The 13,984-nt window shown below is 45.5% G+C and overlaps 1 protein-coding gene across 2 annotated transcripts in view; it reads left to right on the top strand.

The window, feature by feature from the left end:
• The window catches only part of GALM (galactose mutarotase), an 88,775-nt gene that overhangs the window by 12,185 nt on the left and 62,606 nt on the right, over window positions 1-13,984 (top strand). For both annotated transcript variants that reach the window (XM_033175966.1, XM_033175965.1), the window contains exons 2-3: window positions 5,309-5,463; window positions 11,729-11,935. In XM_033175966.1, coding sequence (XP_033031857.1) covers window positions 5,309-5,463; window positions 11,729-11,935 — 362 coding nt within the window. The remainder of the gene's footprint in view (window positions 1-5,308; window positions 5,464-11,728; window positions 11,936-13,984) is intronic.

Here is a 13,984-nt window from a genome sequence, read left to right as displayed (position 1 = left end):
CTGGGCTGGTCGGTCTGAGGACCCGAGGTCGTAGGTGGATCTTTCTCATGGAGCAAAGAGCAGGAGGACAGGGCATTGATCTCCCAAGGGAGGTCCCCCGATCCGAGTCACGGCACCAAATTTCACACTTGTCCAAGTGAAGAGACCACCAAACAGGCTTTGTGTGAGGAATAAAGCTTTTTAGTCACCTGGGTGCAGGCAGGCTGAGTCCGAAAATAGAGTCAGCGAAGGGAGATGGGGTGGGACCGTTTTATAGGATTTGCGTAGGTAAAGAAAAATTACAGTCAAAGGGAGTTGTCCTCTGGGGCAGCGGTGGAGGTCACAAGGTGCTCAGTGGGGGAGCTTTTTGAGCCAGGATGAGCAAGGAGAAGGAATTTCACAAGGTACTGTCATCAGTTAAGGCAAGGACGGGCCATTTTCACTTTTTTTGTGGTGGAATGTCATCAGGTAAGTCAGGAACAGGCCATTTAAATTTCACTTCTTTTATGATTCTTCAGTTACTTAGGCCATCTGGATGTATATGTGCAGGTCACAGGGGATATGATGGCTTAACTTGGGCTCAGAGGCCTGACAATCTCTAAGACGTGATTGTTTTCAGATAGTGGTCACTTGTAAGGGAATTCTTGCAAGCCCGAGTGGTAGGAGCCCTGCTGTTGGCTTTGTGGTTGTCACTAACACCCAGTATGCCTCTGGCAGAGAGGGGGAGCTCAGTGTTCATTTGTTGAATGAATCAAAGTAGGACTCAAAAATCTCTACAGTCAAACATCTTGTTTTTTAGAAAAAAATTCTGCTTTTCTATAATTTTTGAGTTTCTGAAAAGCAGATGAAACAAAACCAAGGAAAGATTGTTTGGCTCTTTGGGACTCCTTTTGGTTAACCAGTATATGGGATTTTAAAGCTCTTTTCAAAAAGAGAAGAAGGTGGGGAGAGGTGGGAACAGGAGAGAGAGATCAGCCTGGCCTATGCCTAGGGATGGAGGTAAGGTCAACAGAAAGCCTGTGCTTTCCACATAATTTGATACTGAAGAACACGAACTCATGAACTAGACTGGGTTCAAGTCTTTGTTCTGCCACTACTTAGCTGTGTGTTTTGGGGCAAGTTATTTAACTTTTCTGTCCTCAGTTTCCACATCTGTAAATTGGGATAGTAATAGTATCTATGTCATAGAAACATTCTGAGTATGAAATGAGGTAAATGTAGAGCACTTAGAAAGTGGCTGGGACACACTTGGGGAGGCCGAGGCAGATGGATCACCTGAGGTCAGGAGTTTGAGACCAGCCTGGCCAACATGGTGAAACCCCATCTCTACTAAAAATACAAAAAAAGGCTGGGTGCGGTGGCTCACGCCTGTAATCCCAGCACTTTGGGAGGCCAAGGCGGGTGGATCAGGAGGTCAGGAGATGGAGACCATCCTGTCTAACATGGTGAAACCCCGTCTCTACTAAAAATACAAAAAGTTAGCCGGGCATGGTGATGGGCGCCTGTAGTCCCAGCTACTCAGGAGGCTGAAGTGGGAGAATGGCGTGAACCCGGGAGGCGGAGCTTGCAGTGAGCCGAGATCACGCCACTGCACTCCAGCCTGGGCTACAGAGCCAGACTCCGTCTCAAAACAAACAAACAAACAAACAAAAATTAGCAGGGCGTGGTGGCAGGCGCCTGTAGTCCCAGCTACTTGGGAGGCTGAGGCAGGATAACTGCTTGAACCCGGGAGGCAGAGGTTGCAGTGAGCCAAGACCGAGCCACTGCACTCCAGCCTAGGCTATAAGAGCGAAACTCCGTTTCAAAAAAAAAAAAAAAAAGCACTCAGTAAGTGTTAGCTCTATTATGATAGTCCATGGGCAACACTCTGATGCACCTGCAGATTAGCAAAGAAGCAAACCAGGAAAGGCCTGGAAGAGAAGGATTAATGTTTAATCTGTACACAACCAGTTGGGTAATGGAAACCTGTGACCTGTAACTGGCCTAATCAGCTCAGGATCTGTATCCTGAGAGCCTCTCCATGCCGTGGAAAAATAGTTCATATGCTTGAATTGCATTCTCCACTGATCTGAAGTAGACATGACAGATACAAAGTACCATGGGAAAAGAGAATGGAATTCAGAGGATGTCTGAGTGAAAACTAGAGTGGAAAGTAATCTTGGTGATAATACAGAAAACAATCTCCAAACCTTAATCTTTTCTATTGTAAACTAAGCACAGAGGAACTTAAAGAGAAGAAAAGGACCGTAATATGCCCACACACAAAGCTGTAAGTGTGAAGACGCTACTTTGCTTTTTAGAGCCCCTCCCCTAAAAAGGCCCCAAACAGTTTGTGCTCCTTATGTAACCATCAAAAGGAATATGGGGCCAGGTGCGGTGGCTTATGCCAGTAATTTCAACTACTTTGGGAGGCCAAGGCAGGAGGACCCCTTGAGCCCAAGAGTTTGAGACCAGACTAGGCAACATAGGGAAACTCTGTCTCTACAAAATAAAAAGTAAAAAAATTAGCCAGGCATGGTGGTATATACCTGTGGTCCCAGCTACTCCAGAGGTTGAGGTGGGAGGATCATTTGAGCCTGGGAGGTCAAGGCTGCAGAGAGCCATGATTGCTCCACAACACTCCAGCCTGGGCAACAGCGAGATCCTATCTAAAAAAATAAAAAGGAATATGGGCCGGGTGGGGTGGCTCACGCCTGTAATCCTAGCACTTTGAGAGGCCGAGGCGGGTGGATTGCCTGAGCTCAGGAGTTTGAGACCAGCTGGGCAACATAGTGAAACCCTGTCTTTACTAAAATACAAAAAAAAAAAAATTATCTGGGCGTAGTGGCGTGTGCCTATAATGCCAGCTACTTGGGAGGTTCAGGCAGGAGAATTGCTAGAACCTGGGAGGCGGAGGTTGCAATGAGCCAAGATTGCACCACTGCACTCCAGCCCGGGCAACAGAGCAAGACTCTGTCTCTAAAGAAAAATGAAAAGGAACATGGTAGATATGTCATGACATGGAGCAATCTGAAGATATTTGATAAATGAAAAGTTGCAGATACTCTATATAGTATGATTCTCTTTATATGGAATATGTGTGTTTGTGTATTTGTATATTTGCTTATATGTAGTTAATTCAAATTTTAAAATAAAGTGTACGTGCCAGACTGTTAATAGTGGTTACCGTTGGAAAGGAGGGGAGTGGAGAGATGAAGGAAGGCTTTTGTGTTTTATTCTTTGTTTAGGTTGCTAGATTTCACAAATAAAAGTACAGGATGCCTGGTTAAATGTGAATTTCAGATAAATAGCTTATACTTTTTTTTTTTTTGAAACAGTGTCTCACTTTGTCACCAGGCTGGAGTGCAATGGCTCGATCTCGGCTCACTGCTGGAGTGCAATGGCTCGATCTTGGCTCACTGCAACCTCTGCCTCCTGGGTTGAAGTAATTCTCCTGCCTCAGCCTCCCAAGTAGCTGAGACTACAGGCACGCACTATGACGCCCAGCTAATTTTTGTATTTTTGGTAGAGATGGGGTTTCACCATGTTGGCCAGGATGGTCTCGATCTCTTGACCTCATGATATGCCTGCCTCGGCCTCCCAAAGTGCTGGGATTACAGGCATGAGCCACCGCGCCTGGCCACAACTTTTAAAGTATAAGTATGTCCTGCGTATTTTAATAACATGAATATACTTATACTAAGCAATTATTTATTGTTTATTTGAAACTCACATTTAACCAGGCATTCTATATTTCCTCTGGTGAGCCTACTCTATATCCTTGTGTATTACCTAACTCTCTTTAAAGGATATTTTAAAGTACTAATTATGTGATTAAAATAAATAAGAAGAGAAAGAAGAATAAGATCGTTTCCCCTCGAGACCACAGGAAAGTATAACTTTGGCCTAGAGAAAAGGAGATTACAAAGCAGTGTTATACAGTCCCCCCCCCATCAGCCATAGTTTTGTTTCCTGCAGTTTCAGAGTCAACTTTGGACCAAAAATAGGTGCATACAGTACAATAAGATGTCTTGAAAGAGAGGGAAAAGGCTGGGCACAGTGACTCATGCCTGTAATCCCAGCACTTTGGGAGGCTGAGTTGGGTGGATCGCCTGAGGTCAGGAGTTCGAGACCAACCTGGCCAACATGGTGAAACCCCGTCTTTACTAAAAATACAAAAATTATCTGGGTGTGATAGTGTATATGGTGCATGCCTCTACTCCCAGCTACTCAGGAGGCTGAGGCAAGAAAATCACTTGAACCTGGGAGGCGGAGTTTGCAGTTAGCCAAGAAGGGGCCATGGCACTCCAGCCTGGGCAACAGAGTGAGACTCTGTCTTAACAACAACCACAACAACAACTAGTTTTATAAAAAGAAAGAAAAAAGCACACAGATGCATATACTAAAAGATGGAAGAGTGTGTGCACCTAAGAATATTAACAGTGGTTCTCTCTAGTGGTGAGATGAAAGATAATTTCAGTTTTTTCTTTGTGCTGTATAAAATTTTTTTACAATTTTGTATAATGAATATTGATTACTTTTGGAAAAGGAAAGGATCATATGTAATGAAAGCCATTTTCTGTGATTTGGTGAGGATTTTTACATGCCCAAGATGTTACCATGTGCAGCATCCCTCTGAAGAAGGTGGGGGACAGTGGCACGCACCACACCTTTGGATTGAGGGGTTTTTTTTGGTTTTTGTTTTTTGGTTTTTTTTTTTGAGATGGAGTCCTGTTCTGTCACCCAGGCTGGAGTGCAGTGGCTGGATCTCAGCTCACTGCAAGCTCCACCTCCCGGGTTCACACCATTCTTCTGCCTCAGCCTCCCGAGTAGCTGGGACTACAGGCGCCTGCCACCTTGCCCAGCTAGTTTTTTTGTTTTTTCTTTTAGTAGAGATGGGGTTTCACCGTGTTAGCCAGGATGGTCTCGATCTCCTGACCTCGTAATCCGTCCGTCTCGGCCTCCCAAAGTGCTGGGATTACAGGCTTGAGCCACCGCGCCCGGCCGAGGTTTTTTTTTTTTTTTGAGACGGAGTCTTGCTCTGTCGCCCAGGCTGGAGTACAGTGGCACGATCTCGGCTCACTGCAAGCTCCACCTCCTGGGTTCATGCCATTCTCCTGCCTCAGCCTCCTGAGTAGCTGGGACTATAGGCGCCCGCCACCACGCCCAGCTAATTTTTTTGTATTTTTAGTAGAGATAGGGTTTCACCGTGTTAGCCAGGATGGTCTCGATCTCCTGACCTTGTGATCCACCCACCTTGGCTTCCCCAAGCGCTGGGATTATAAGCGTGAACCACAGAGCCCAGCCTGAATTGAAGTTTTAAAAGTGCTGTTATCCCTTGTCCTTGCAGGATACCTCCAAAAGCAGCCATATTTTGGAGCAGTTATTGGGAGGGTGGCCAACCGAATCACCAAAGGAACCTTCAAGGTGGATGGGAAGGAGTATCACCTGGCCATTAACAAGGAACCCAACAGTCTGCACGGAGGAATCAGAGGGTTTGATAAGGTAAGTCTGGCACATGTGATGGAGTTCCCTTTAGGCTCACTTTATGTGTACCTTCTGCTTGCCAGGCACGGTCTTAGGCCCTAGAGCACGTGTGTGGTGAGGAAATACAGGGAAGAGGCCACTCCCGTGGTTCAGGGCAGCAGGTGCAATGGGCATGTGCCAGGACCCATCCTTCTCTAGTTCATCTGTTGGAACAGACAGGAGAGCCCCAAGAGAAAGGATGTCAATCTTTGACTTAGGAAAAACGAGAAACAACTTTCTCACAGTGTTGCGATCAGGGAGTTGGGTTGAAGAGATGTGGATTGATAACAGTATCTTCCACTTATTGGACAAGACACTGACATATATTATCTCTTACCCTTACTAAAACTCTGTGTTATCACTAAATGGGAAAACTGAGGCACTAAAAGGCCACATGGCCGGACACAGTAGCTCATGCCTGCAATCCCAGCAGTCTGGGAGGCCGAGGTGGGCAGATCACCTGAGGTCAGGAGTTTAGGACCAGCCTGGTGAACATGGTGAAACCCCATCTCTATAAGAAATACAAAACTTAGCTGGGTGTGGTGGCCACCTGTAAGCTCAGCTACTCAGGAGGCTGAGGCAAGAGAATCGCTTGAGTGTGGGAGGTGGAAGATGCAGTGAGCTGAGATCGTGCCACTGCACTCCAACCTGGGCAACAGAGCCAGACTCCGTCTCAAAAAAATGAAAAATAAAAAATAAATAAAAGACCACATGACTCCTAAGTGGGACAACCAGGGCTGCCTGGCCCAAAACACTCATTCTTACACCATAGCTGCTGGTGTCCACCCAGGCTGCATGGGTGCCCCCGTCCAGCATGCTTCCCTGTACCTGTCGTTAAGCCGCCCGCCCCATGCAGCATGGCCCTGCACCAAGGCCTGCCCTTCCACTGAAGTGCCTCCCCTTCCACTGAAGTGCCTCATGCCTCAAAATCATATCAGATTCTCCCCAATTCCTCCCCTCCACATGAAAACGTCCATTCTTTAAGCGGATCCCTAGAAAACAAAGGTCAGGAAGGCAAATTGATCAAACAGCTTCTCCCTGGGTTGGAAGTGCTTGGCCCCCTGCTTCCTAGCCCCATGGGAGTCCACGGGTTAACCCCAGTGATTGCTCTCTTACTAGTCTAATTTCAGGCTGTGAAGGAGTAAATTTCAGTAGTTAACTTTCTTTTACATTATACCACCCAGGTTATTTGCTAGAGAAGAGCCAGAGAAGACAGAAACATGTATGCCCACTAATGGCCACAGTTTCTTCTCTTCTGCCTCGAACCATCACTTGTCCTGCAGAAGGAGGCTGGTGGCTCTGGCTTCCCCACTTCCATGAGCTTCCTGCTGGTGGCCTGGAACCAGACTGACTGCCCCATGGGTTTCCCTTTCCTCAGGATGGGACTCTTCATGCCAGGGAGGCAGAGGGCAGCATGTGCTCTGCCCATATTAGGGCAGAATCTCTAGAACATGCCAGGATCATGAGCAAACTCCAACCACAGGAAGTAAGGCCCAGCCTGGCTTCAGACAGGGATCTTCAGTGGAGCCTTAGGACAGCACCTCGTTCTAGCTTGCCCCTGCTCCCACTGTTCACTGTGGCATTTTCCGTGGTGTTGCTTAACTTATATTCCCTCAAGAACACAGCAAAATTGTGAGTGTACGTAGCCTTCGGTGCAGTGTGCCCTTGAGCCCCTTCTGTGAAGCGGGGGGCACAGTAGGCTGGGGACTCCTGAGGCTCACAGTATAAAGAGGGAGGTGGACTCTTTCATGATAACTGTTAAAGGCGAGAAGCCACAAGTGCCGCAACAGATGACAACAAGGCGCAGTAGGAACTGGGTGTGAACAAATGAAATAGCAACCTAGGAGGTAGGATTGGAACCGGCCCTGAAGAGCCAAAGCATTTCATTCAATACATGGATATGGGAGAGAATGGCTGCACAGTGGCCCTGAGAGGGGTAGGGAAGACTTCGAACATTTTTTTTTTTTTTTTTTTTGAGGTAGAGTTTTGCTCTCGTTGCCCAGGCTGGAGTGCAATGGCGCCATCTCAGCTCACCGCAACCTCCGTCTCCTGGGTTCAAGCAGTTCTCCTGCCTCAGCCTCTCGAGTAGCTGGGATTACAGGCATGCGCTACCACGCCTGGCTAATTTTGTATTTTTAGTAGAGACGGAGTTTCCCTATGTTGGTCAGGCTAGTCTCGAACTCCTGACCTCAGGTGATCCGCCCACCTCGGCCTCCCGTAGTGCTGGGATTAAAGGCTTGAGCCACCGCACCTGGCCGACTTTCAACATTTTTATGAAGCCACTGAAAGTTTTTGAACAGTCGGTTTTGACATAGTGCCAGGCGCCCATCAGATGAACATTGTTTTACATTGTGTCACGTCTCAACAATGACTGAATAATTGTTGTTTGGAGGTATGTGTTTTTCTATTTATACCAACGCTTTTTTTTTTTTTGAGACGGAGTTTTTTTGCTTTTGTCCCGCAGGCTGGAGTGCAATGGCGTGATGTCAGCTCACTGCAACCTCCGCCTCCCGGGTTTAAGCGATTCTCCTGCCTCAGCCTCTCAAGTAGCTGGGATTACAGGCATGTGCCACCACAACCGGCTAATTTTGTATTTTTAGTAGAGTACAGGGTTTCTCCATGTTGGTCAGGCTGGTCTCAAACTCCAGGCATGAGCCATTGCACCTGGCCACCAACACATTTTTTTTTAAGATGAAAGTTGAATAGAATTTGAAATGGTATAAGAAGGTCTAGAGCTGCAAAGTTTCTGGAAATTTGAAAGCTGTAGGCTCAGGGAAATCATTCTATAAATAGGAATTATACTTAACCAATCATATTGGTTTACCAAACATCTTTCCATTGTGTCCTTTCTCTGCAAAAGAAAAACTAGGTAGCAAGTTAAGATTTCATTTCAATTATTTAATTCCTGAAATGTTCTATCTGGGATATTCTGTTTCCTTTTTAATTACATGTAACAGGCTTCATATTTTGAGTGTCTTGACAGTTCAACCTTTCTGGGAGCTAACTAGGGTGTAAAATGAATTTTTCACTAAGCTCGGGGAAAGTATTTCACATACCAGCTGCTTTCACTGTAGGTGAAGGCAGAAACCTCCGTTCCTGCTGGGTTCTCCTTCCTGGCAAATGCCACGTCTGTGAGAGCAAAGTGGACAGATCCTGGGCTCAGAGGCCACTCCTGTGTCCCACAGAGGCTATTATCTTTCAAGTCTATAGAGTTTGGCCTCAACTCTTTTGTTGAAAAGGAAGATTCAAATAAAAACTTCACTGAGACTAAGATGTGGAATAGTGGAGACAGCCAGTCCTGAGTTTGAACCCTAGCTCTGTCACAAATAACATGTATAACTTTATCTATTTACTTATTTTTTGAAATGGAGTCTTGCTCTGTTGTCTAGGCTGGAGTGCAGTGGCGTGATCTCAGCTCACTACAACCTCCACTTCCCAGGTTCAAGCAATTCTCGGGCCTTAACCTCCCGAGTAGCTGAGATTACAGGTGCCCACCACCACACCTGGCTAAGTTTTGTATTTTCAGTAGAGATGAGGTTTCACCATGTTGGGCAGGCTGGTCTCGAACTCCTGACCTCAAGTGATCTGCCCACCTTGGCCTCCCAAAGTGCTGTGATTACAGATGTGAGCCACCACACCCGGCCACATATGTGACTTTAAACAAGATTTTTTTTCCTTCTAAACAATGGACAGGAAGTATGAAACTCCCTACCCTCCCCAACGCACACTAGGAAGTGGAAGGTAGATGTGGGTATAAGTTAACTCCACTGAACTCAATTTGCTCATCTGTAAAATGGAGGTAAATAGTATTCGTTGAAGCCACTTGAAATTGCCAGTGTTCAACTATTTTGACCTACAATGATGGTCATTTCATTTGGTTCAACCAAATCTTTACCTTGCAAGATGATTTATGTAAAGCACAAGGTCATTGACTATTCAGCATTCAACAAATTGGAGGTCTCATGCCTGCAACAGGCCCCTTCTTTAGTGATCCCAGAGCTCTCTAAAGGCACTGGGAATCTCTGGCCAACTCATCCCCTGATAGTATAGAATAACGGAACAGACTCAGGATCCAGTCCAATGCCACACACTAGCTGTGTGACCTGGGGCAAGCGGTTTATCCTCACTGAGCCTCCATTCTTTCATTATTCAATGAGGATGATGTTACCTACTTTAAGTCTGCTTTGAGACAGATGAGACTGTGTCTGTGAAGTTCCTAGCAAAGAGTCTTGACTCATAATGGGTACCTGATAAATGTTCGTTTTCCTTTCCCTATAAGTGTAATCATGGAGCCTCTAGGACAAAGTTGAGAACAGCCACTATGTTAATCCAAGATTCCAATTCCTATTTCCAAAAGCAAAATGCTTTTTACTTACTTATTTACTTTTTGGAGACAATGTCTTACTCTGTCACCCAGATTGGAGTGCAATGGTGCAATGGTATGTGCAATCTCAGCTCACTGTAGCCTCAACCTCCTGGGCACAAGCGATCCTCCCTTCTCAGCCTCCTGAGTAGCTAGGACTACAGGTGTGCACCACCATACCTGGCAAATTTTTTTTTTTTTTTTTTTGAGACAGAGTCTCGCTCTGTCGCCCAGGCTGGAGTGCAGTGGCACGATCTCGGCTCACTGCAAGCTCCGCCTCCCAGGTTCACACCATTCTTCTGCCTCAGCCTCCTGAGTAGATGGGACCACAGGTGCCTCCCACCATGCCTGGCTAATTTTTTGTATTTTTGGTAGAGACGGGGTTTCACTGTGTTAGCCAGGATGGTCTCAATCTCCTGACCTCATGATCCGCCTGCCTTGGCCTCCCAAAGTGCTGGGATTACAGGCATGAGCCACCGCACCCAGCCCATACCTGGCTAATTTTTTAAACTTTTTTAGAGAGATGAAGTCTCACTATGTTGCCCAGGCTGGTCTTGAATTCCTGAGCTCAAGTGTTGGGATTACAGGCATGAGCTATTGCACCCGACCACAAAAAAAAAAACTTTAGGCCGGGCGCGGTGGCTCAAGCCTGTAATCCCAGCACTTTGGGAGGCCGAGACGGGCGGATCATGAGGTCAGGAGATCGAGACCATCCTGGCTAACACGGTGAAACCCCGTCTCTACTAAAAAATACAAAAAACTAGCCGGGCGAGGTGGTGGCGCCTGTAGTCCCAGCTACTCGGGAGGCTGAGGCAGGAGAATGGCGGGAACCCGGGAGGCGGAGCTTGCAGTGAGCTGAGATCCGGCCACTGCACTCCAGGCTGGGTGACAGAGCAAGACTCCGTCTCAAAAAAAAAAAAAAAAAAAAAAAAAAACTTTAAAAATAAACTCCATACTTTTTTTGTCAGTCTTAGAATCATATTTTCTAGAACAAGAAGAAACTTCGAGATAATTTCTTCAACCTCTTTATTTTATGAAAGAGATTAATGCCTAGAGTCACACAATGAGCTAGGCACAAATGAAGCCCCCCAAATCAGGACTCTTGACTTGTGGGCTACAACTCTTCTTAATGGCACAAGTGCCTTATTTGTTTGGAACTCTGCCTAGGGAACAGAGAGAGCCTTGCAGGAATTTTAATAAATGTTTGTATATAGTACCCCCAAGAGACAGGGGCTGATTTATTAAAGTTTTTTTAGTACTCTCAGCAGATATTGCTATATGGCATTTAGCAGAGTGGGGCTACAAGATAAAAAATAAAATCAAAGAAAAATCATCAAAGAAGAGAAGAGGAAATTATTGTAGACACACATATATGTACAAAGTTAGAGAAAAGAGAATGCGGAGTGTGAGAAGGTAGAGAAAAACAAAAATTTGGAATAATTAAAATCCAGGGGCTCGGTGCGGTGGCTCATGCCTGTAATCCCAGCATCTTGGGAGGCCGAGGCAGGTAGATCACTTGAGGTCAGGAGTTCAAGACCAACCTGGTCATTGGGGCGAAACCGTGTCTCTGTGAAAAATGCAAAAATTAGCCGGGCACGGTGGCTCATGCCTATAATCGTACTCGGAAGGCTGAGGCTCGAGAATCTCTTGAACCTGGGAGGTGGAGGTTGCAGTGAGCCAAGATGTATCACTGTACTCCAGCCTGGACAACATTGTGAGACCCTGTCTCAAAAAAAAAAAAAAAAATCCAGGCTATCATTCAAAAGTCTTAATTGATTATATAACCACTTTCCTTGTGAAATCAGTTGTCTTTAAATATTGAAATGTGGCATTTAACTTGAGGTTGAAGCAACTACACAACTTTGAAAACAATTTTTCCAGGTGCTCTGGACCCCTCGGGTGCTGTCCAATGGCGTCCAGTTCTCGCGCGTCAGTCCAGATGGTGAGGAAGGCTACCCCGGAGAGTTAAAAGTCTGGGTGACATACACACTGGACGGCGGGGAGCTCGTGGTCAACTATAGAGCACAGGCCAGTCAGGCCACACCAGTCAACCTGACCAATCATTCTTACTTCAACCTGGCAGGCCAGGTAAGTGAATTTGTTTCTTCTTTCCTGCTTCGTGCTTTGTGGAATGTCCTGGGCTGTGGCTAGAGAGATCAGAGCAGTGTGGAATTGCTGTGGCAGTGAGGTCACCCTCATGATGACAAAAAGGGCCAGCAGAAGACTTATAGTAGGTGCTCAATAATTGAAAATTATAGAGAAAGACAGAATGAGTACATTGTACTGCCAAGAGAGTACTTATTTCCCATTGGCTTCAGACAGGTAACTAACTGTTTCAAGAACTCCCTCTCAGAATCTAATTGTAACATGCACTTATATTTACTTCCCTTATTCCACTTCTATTCCCCCCAAATTTGTTCCAATTAAGGTGCCTTCCACCCTTGGAGCTTTGGAAATGGCGTGGCCCAGCTCCTTTAGATATGCTGCCAATATCTGTGTGCTTCCCCTGTGAACCTGCCACCTCCTCCCAGGGGTTTGGGTGGGCCAGTCCTGCCCTGCACAGCACCGTGGAAAGAGCACTGGATTTGTATTTAGAAGACCTGTTTTTTTTTTAGCTTAATAGGCATGTTCTCGATTTCATAATAATAACACTACCTACTGTTTGTCAGCTGCTGTTAGAAGCCCTTTATGAAGTTGTTGGTTAAGACACTAAAATCAACCCAGCAGAGGAATAGACCCCAGTGGGGGACCACTTGAACTGCCCACCTAAGAGTGGTGTAGAGCTGCTGACAACCCCCCTTAAGTGATCCCTTCTGAACTACCTCATTCCCTCCTAACGGTAACAGTTTAGCTCATTGAGAAGGCTATCATATCAGACAGAATAAAAAGCTCAGCTAAACTCTGTAGATTATATTTATTACTTCCTCTTTATCTGAAGAACTCATCATTGTCCACTATACGTGACTCACTTTAGCCTCATTTTCTACCGCAAGATGATGTTCACAGTCAGCTAGTAATATCTCACATTTTTATACCGTTTCAGGAGTTTGCTGATGATCTACTGGGTTCTGTTTTCTAGAATTTTCCCAAATTGCAGAGTTAATTGGTTCTTGTAAAATTTCCAAAGTTTTCCCTTTAAAAAAGTTGACCCTTTACTTGCGTGTTCCTTATCTTCAGGAACTTTCACCATCCTTCTTGAAATCTTAAAAACAAGGCTGGGTGCTGTGGCTCATGCCTGTAATCCTGGCACTTTGGGAGGCCGAGATGAGTGAATCACCTGAGGTTAGGAGTTTGAGACCAGCTTGACCAACATGGTGAAACCTGTCTCTACTAAAAATACAAAATTAGCTGGGCGTGGTAGCATGGGCCTGTAATCCCAGCTATTTGGGAGGCTGAGACAGGAGAATCACTTGAACCTGGGAGACTGAGGTTGCAGTGAGCTGAGATCGTGCCATTGCACTCCAGCCTGGGCAACAAGAGCGAAACTCCATCTTTAAAATAAATAATATTAAAACCAAAACAAAAGACAAAAATAAAACAAAAATACTCAGACCTAAGAGGCTCTACTTCTTAAAATAAGTTCAGAAAGAAACGACAGAAATAGAACAAAGTATTGTTTTATGTAGGTAATAAACTATGGTGATAATTCTGTTCTTTACATTTCTGCATACTTAGGACATCCTATTTAATAATGGGGAGGGGAGATCTAAAGGAATAGATTCAGAAATAGAAAGAGAAATTATGCATGCAGTATTCCATCTGCCAATGTGTTCCAATGAAGGAGACAATATGGGAATGTTAGGTTTACTAAGGCTTTTTACCACCCTTCCAGTCCTGCAGGGACTAGGAGTGACGGGTATTTCTGAATCTCTTTTTAGAGGCTGAATAGTTTCCTAGATCTTAGACGCCACCCAAAAGGGCGGTCAGTATAAACTTCCTTCCATATACCACAGACTGAATATCCCTTATCCAAAATACTTGGGGCCAGAAATGTTTTGGATTTTGGAGATTTCCAGATTTTGGAATATTTGCATTATGTATACTTATTCGTTCAGCATTCGTAATCTGAAAACTCGAAATCTGGAATGTTCCAGTCAGTGACTACTTTTCTGAGCATCATGTTGGCACTCAAAAAGC

The sequence above is a fragment of the Trachypithecus francoisi genome, unplaced genomic scaffold (assembly GCF_009764315.1).
Source record: "Trachypithecus francoisi isolate TF-2019V2 unplaced genomic scaffold, Tfra_2.0 Lachesis_group17, whole genome shotgun sequence".
In the NCBI taxonomy this organism is placed as follows: Eukaryota; Metazoa; Chordata; class Mammalia; order Primates; family Cercopithecidae; genus Trachypithecus; species Trachypithecus francoisi.
This window is presented reverse-complemented; position numbering and strand designations above follow the sequence as displayed.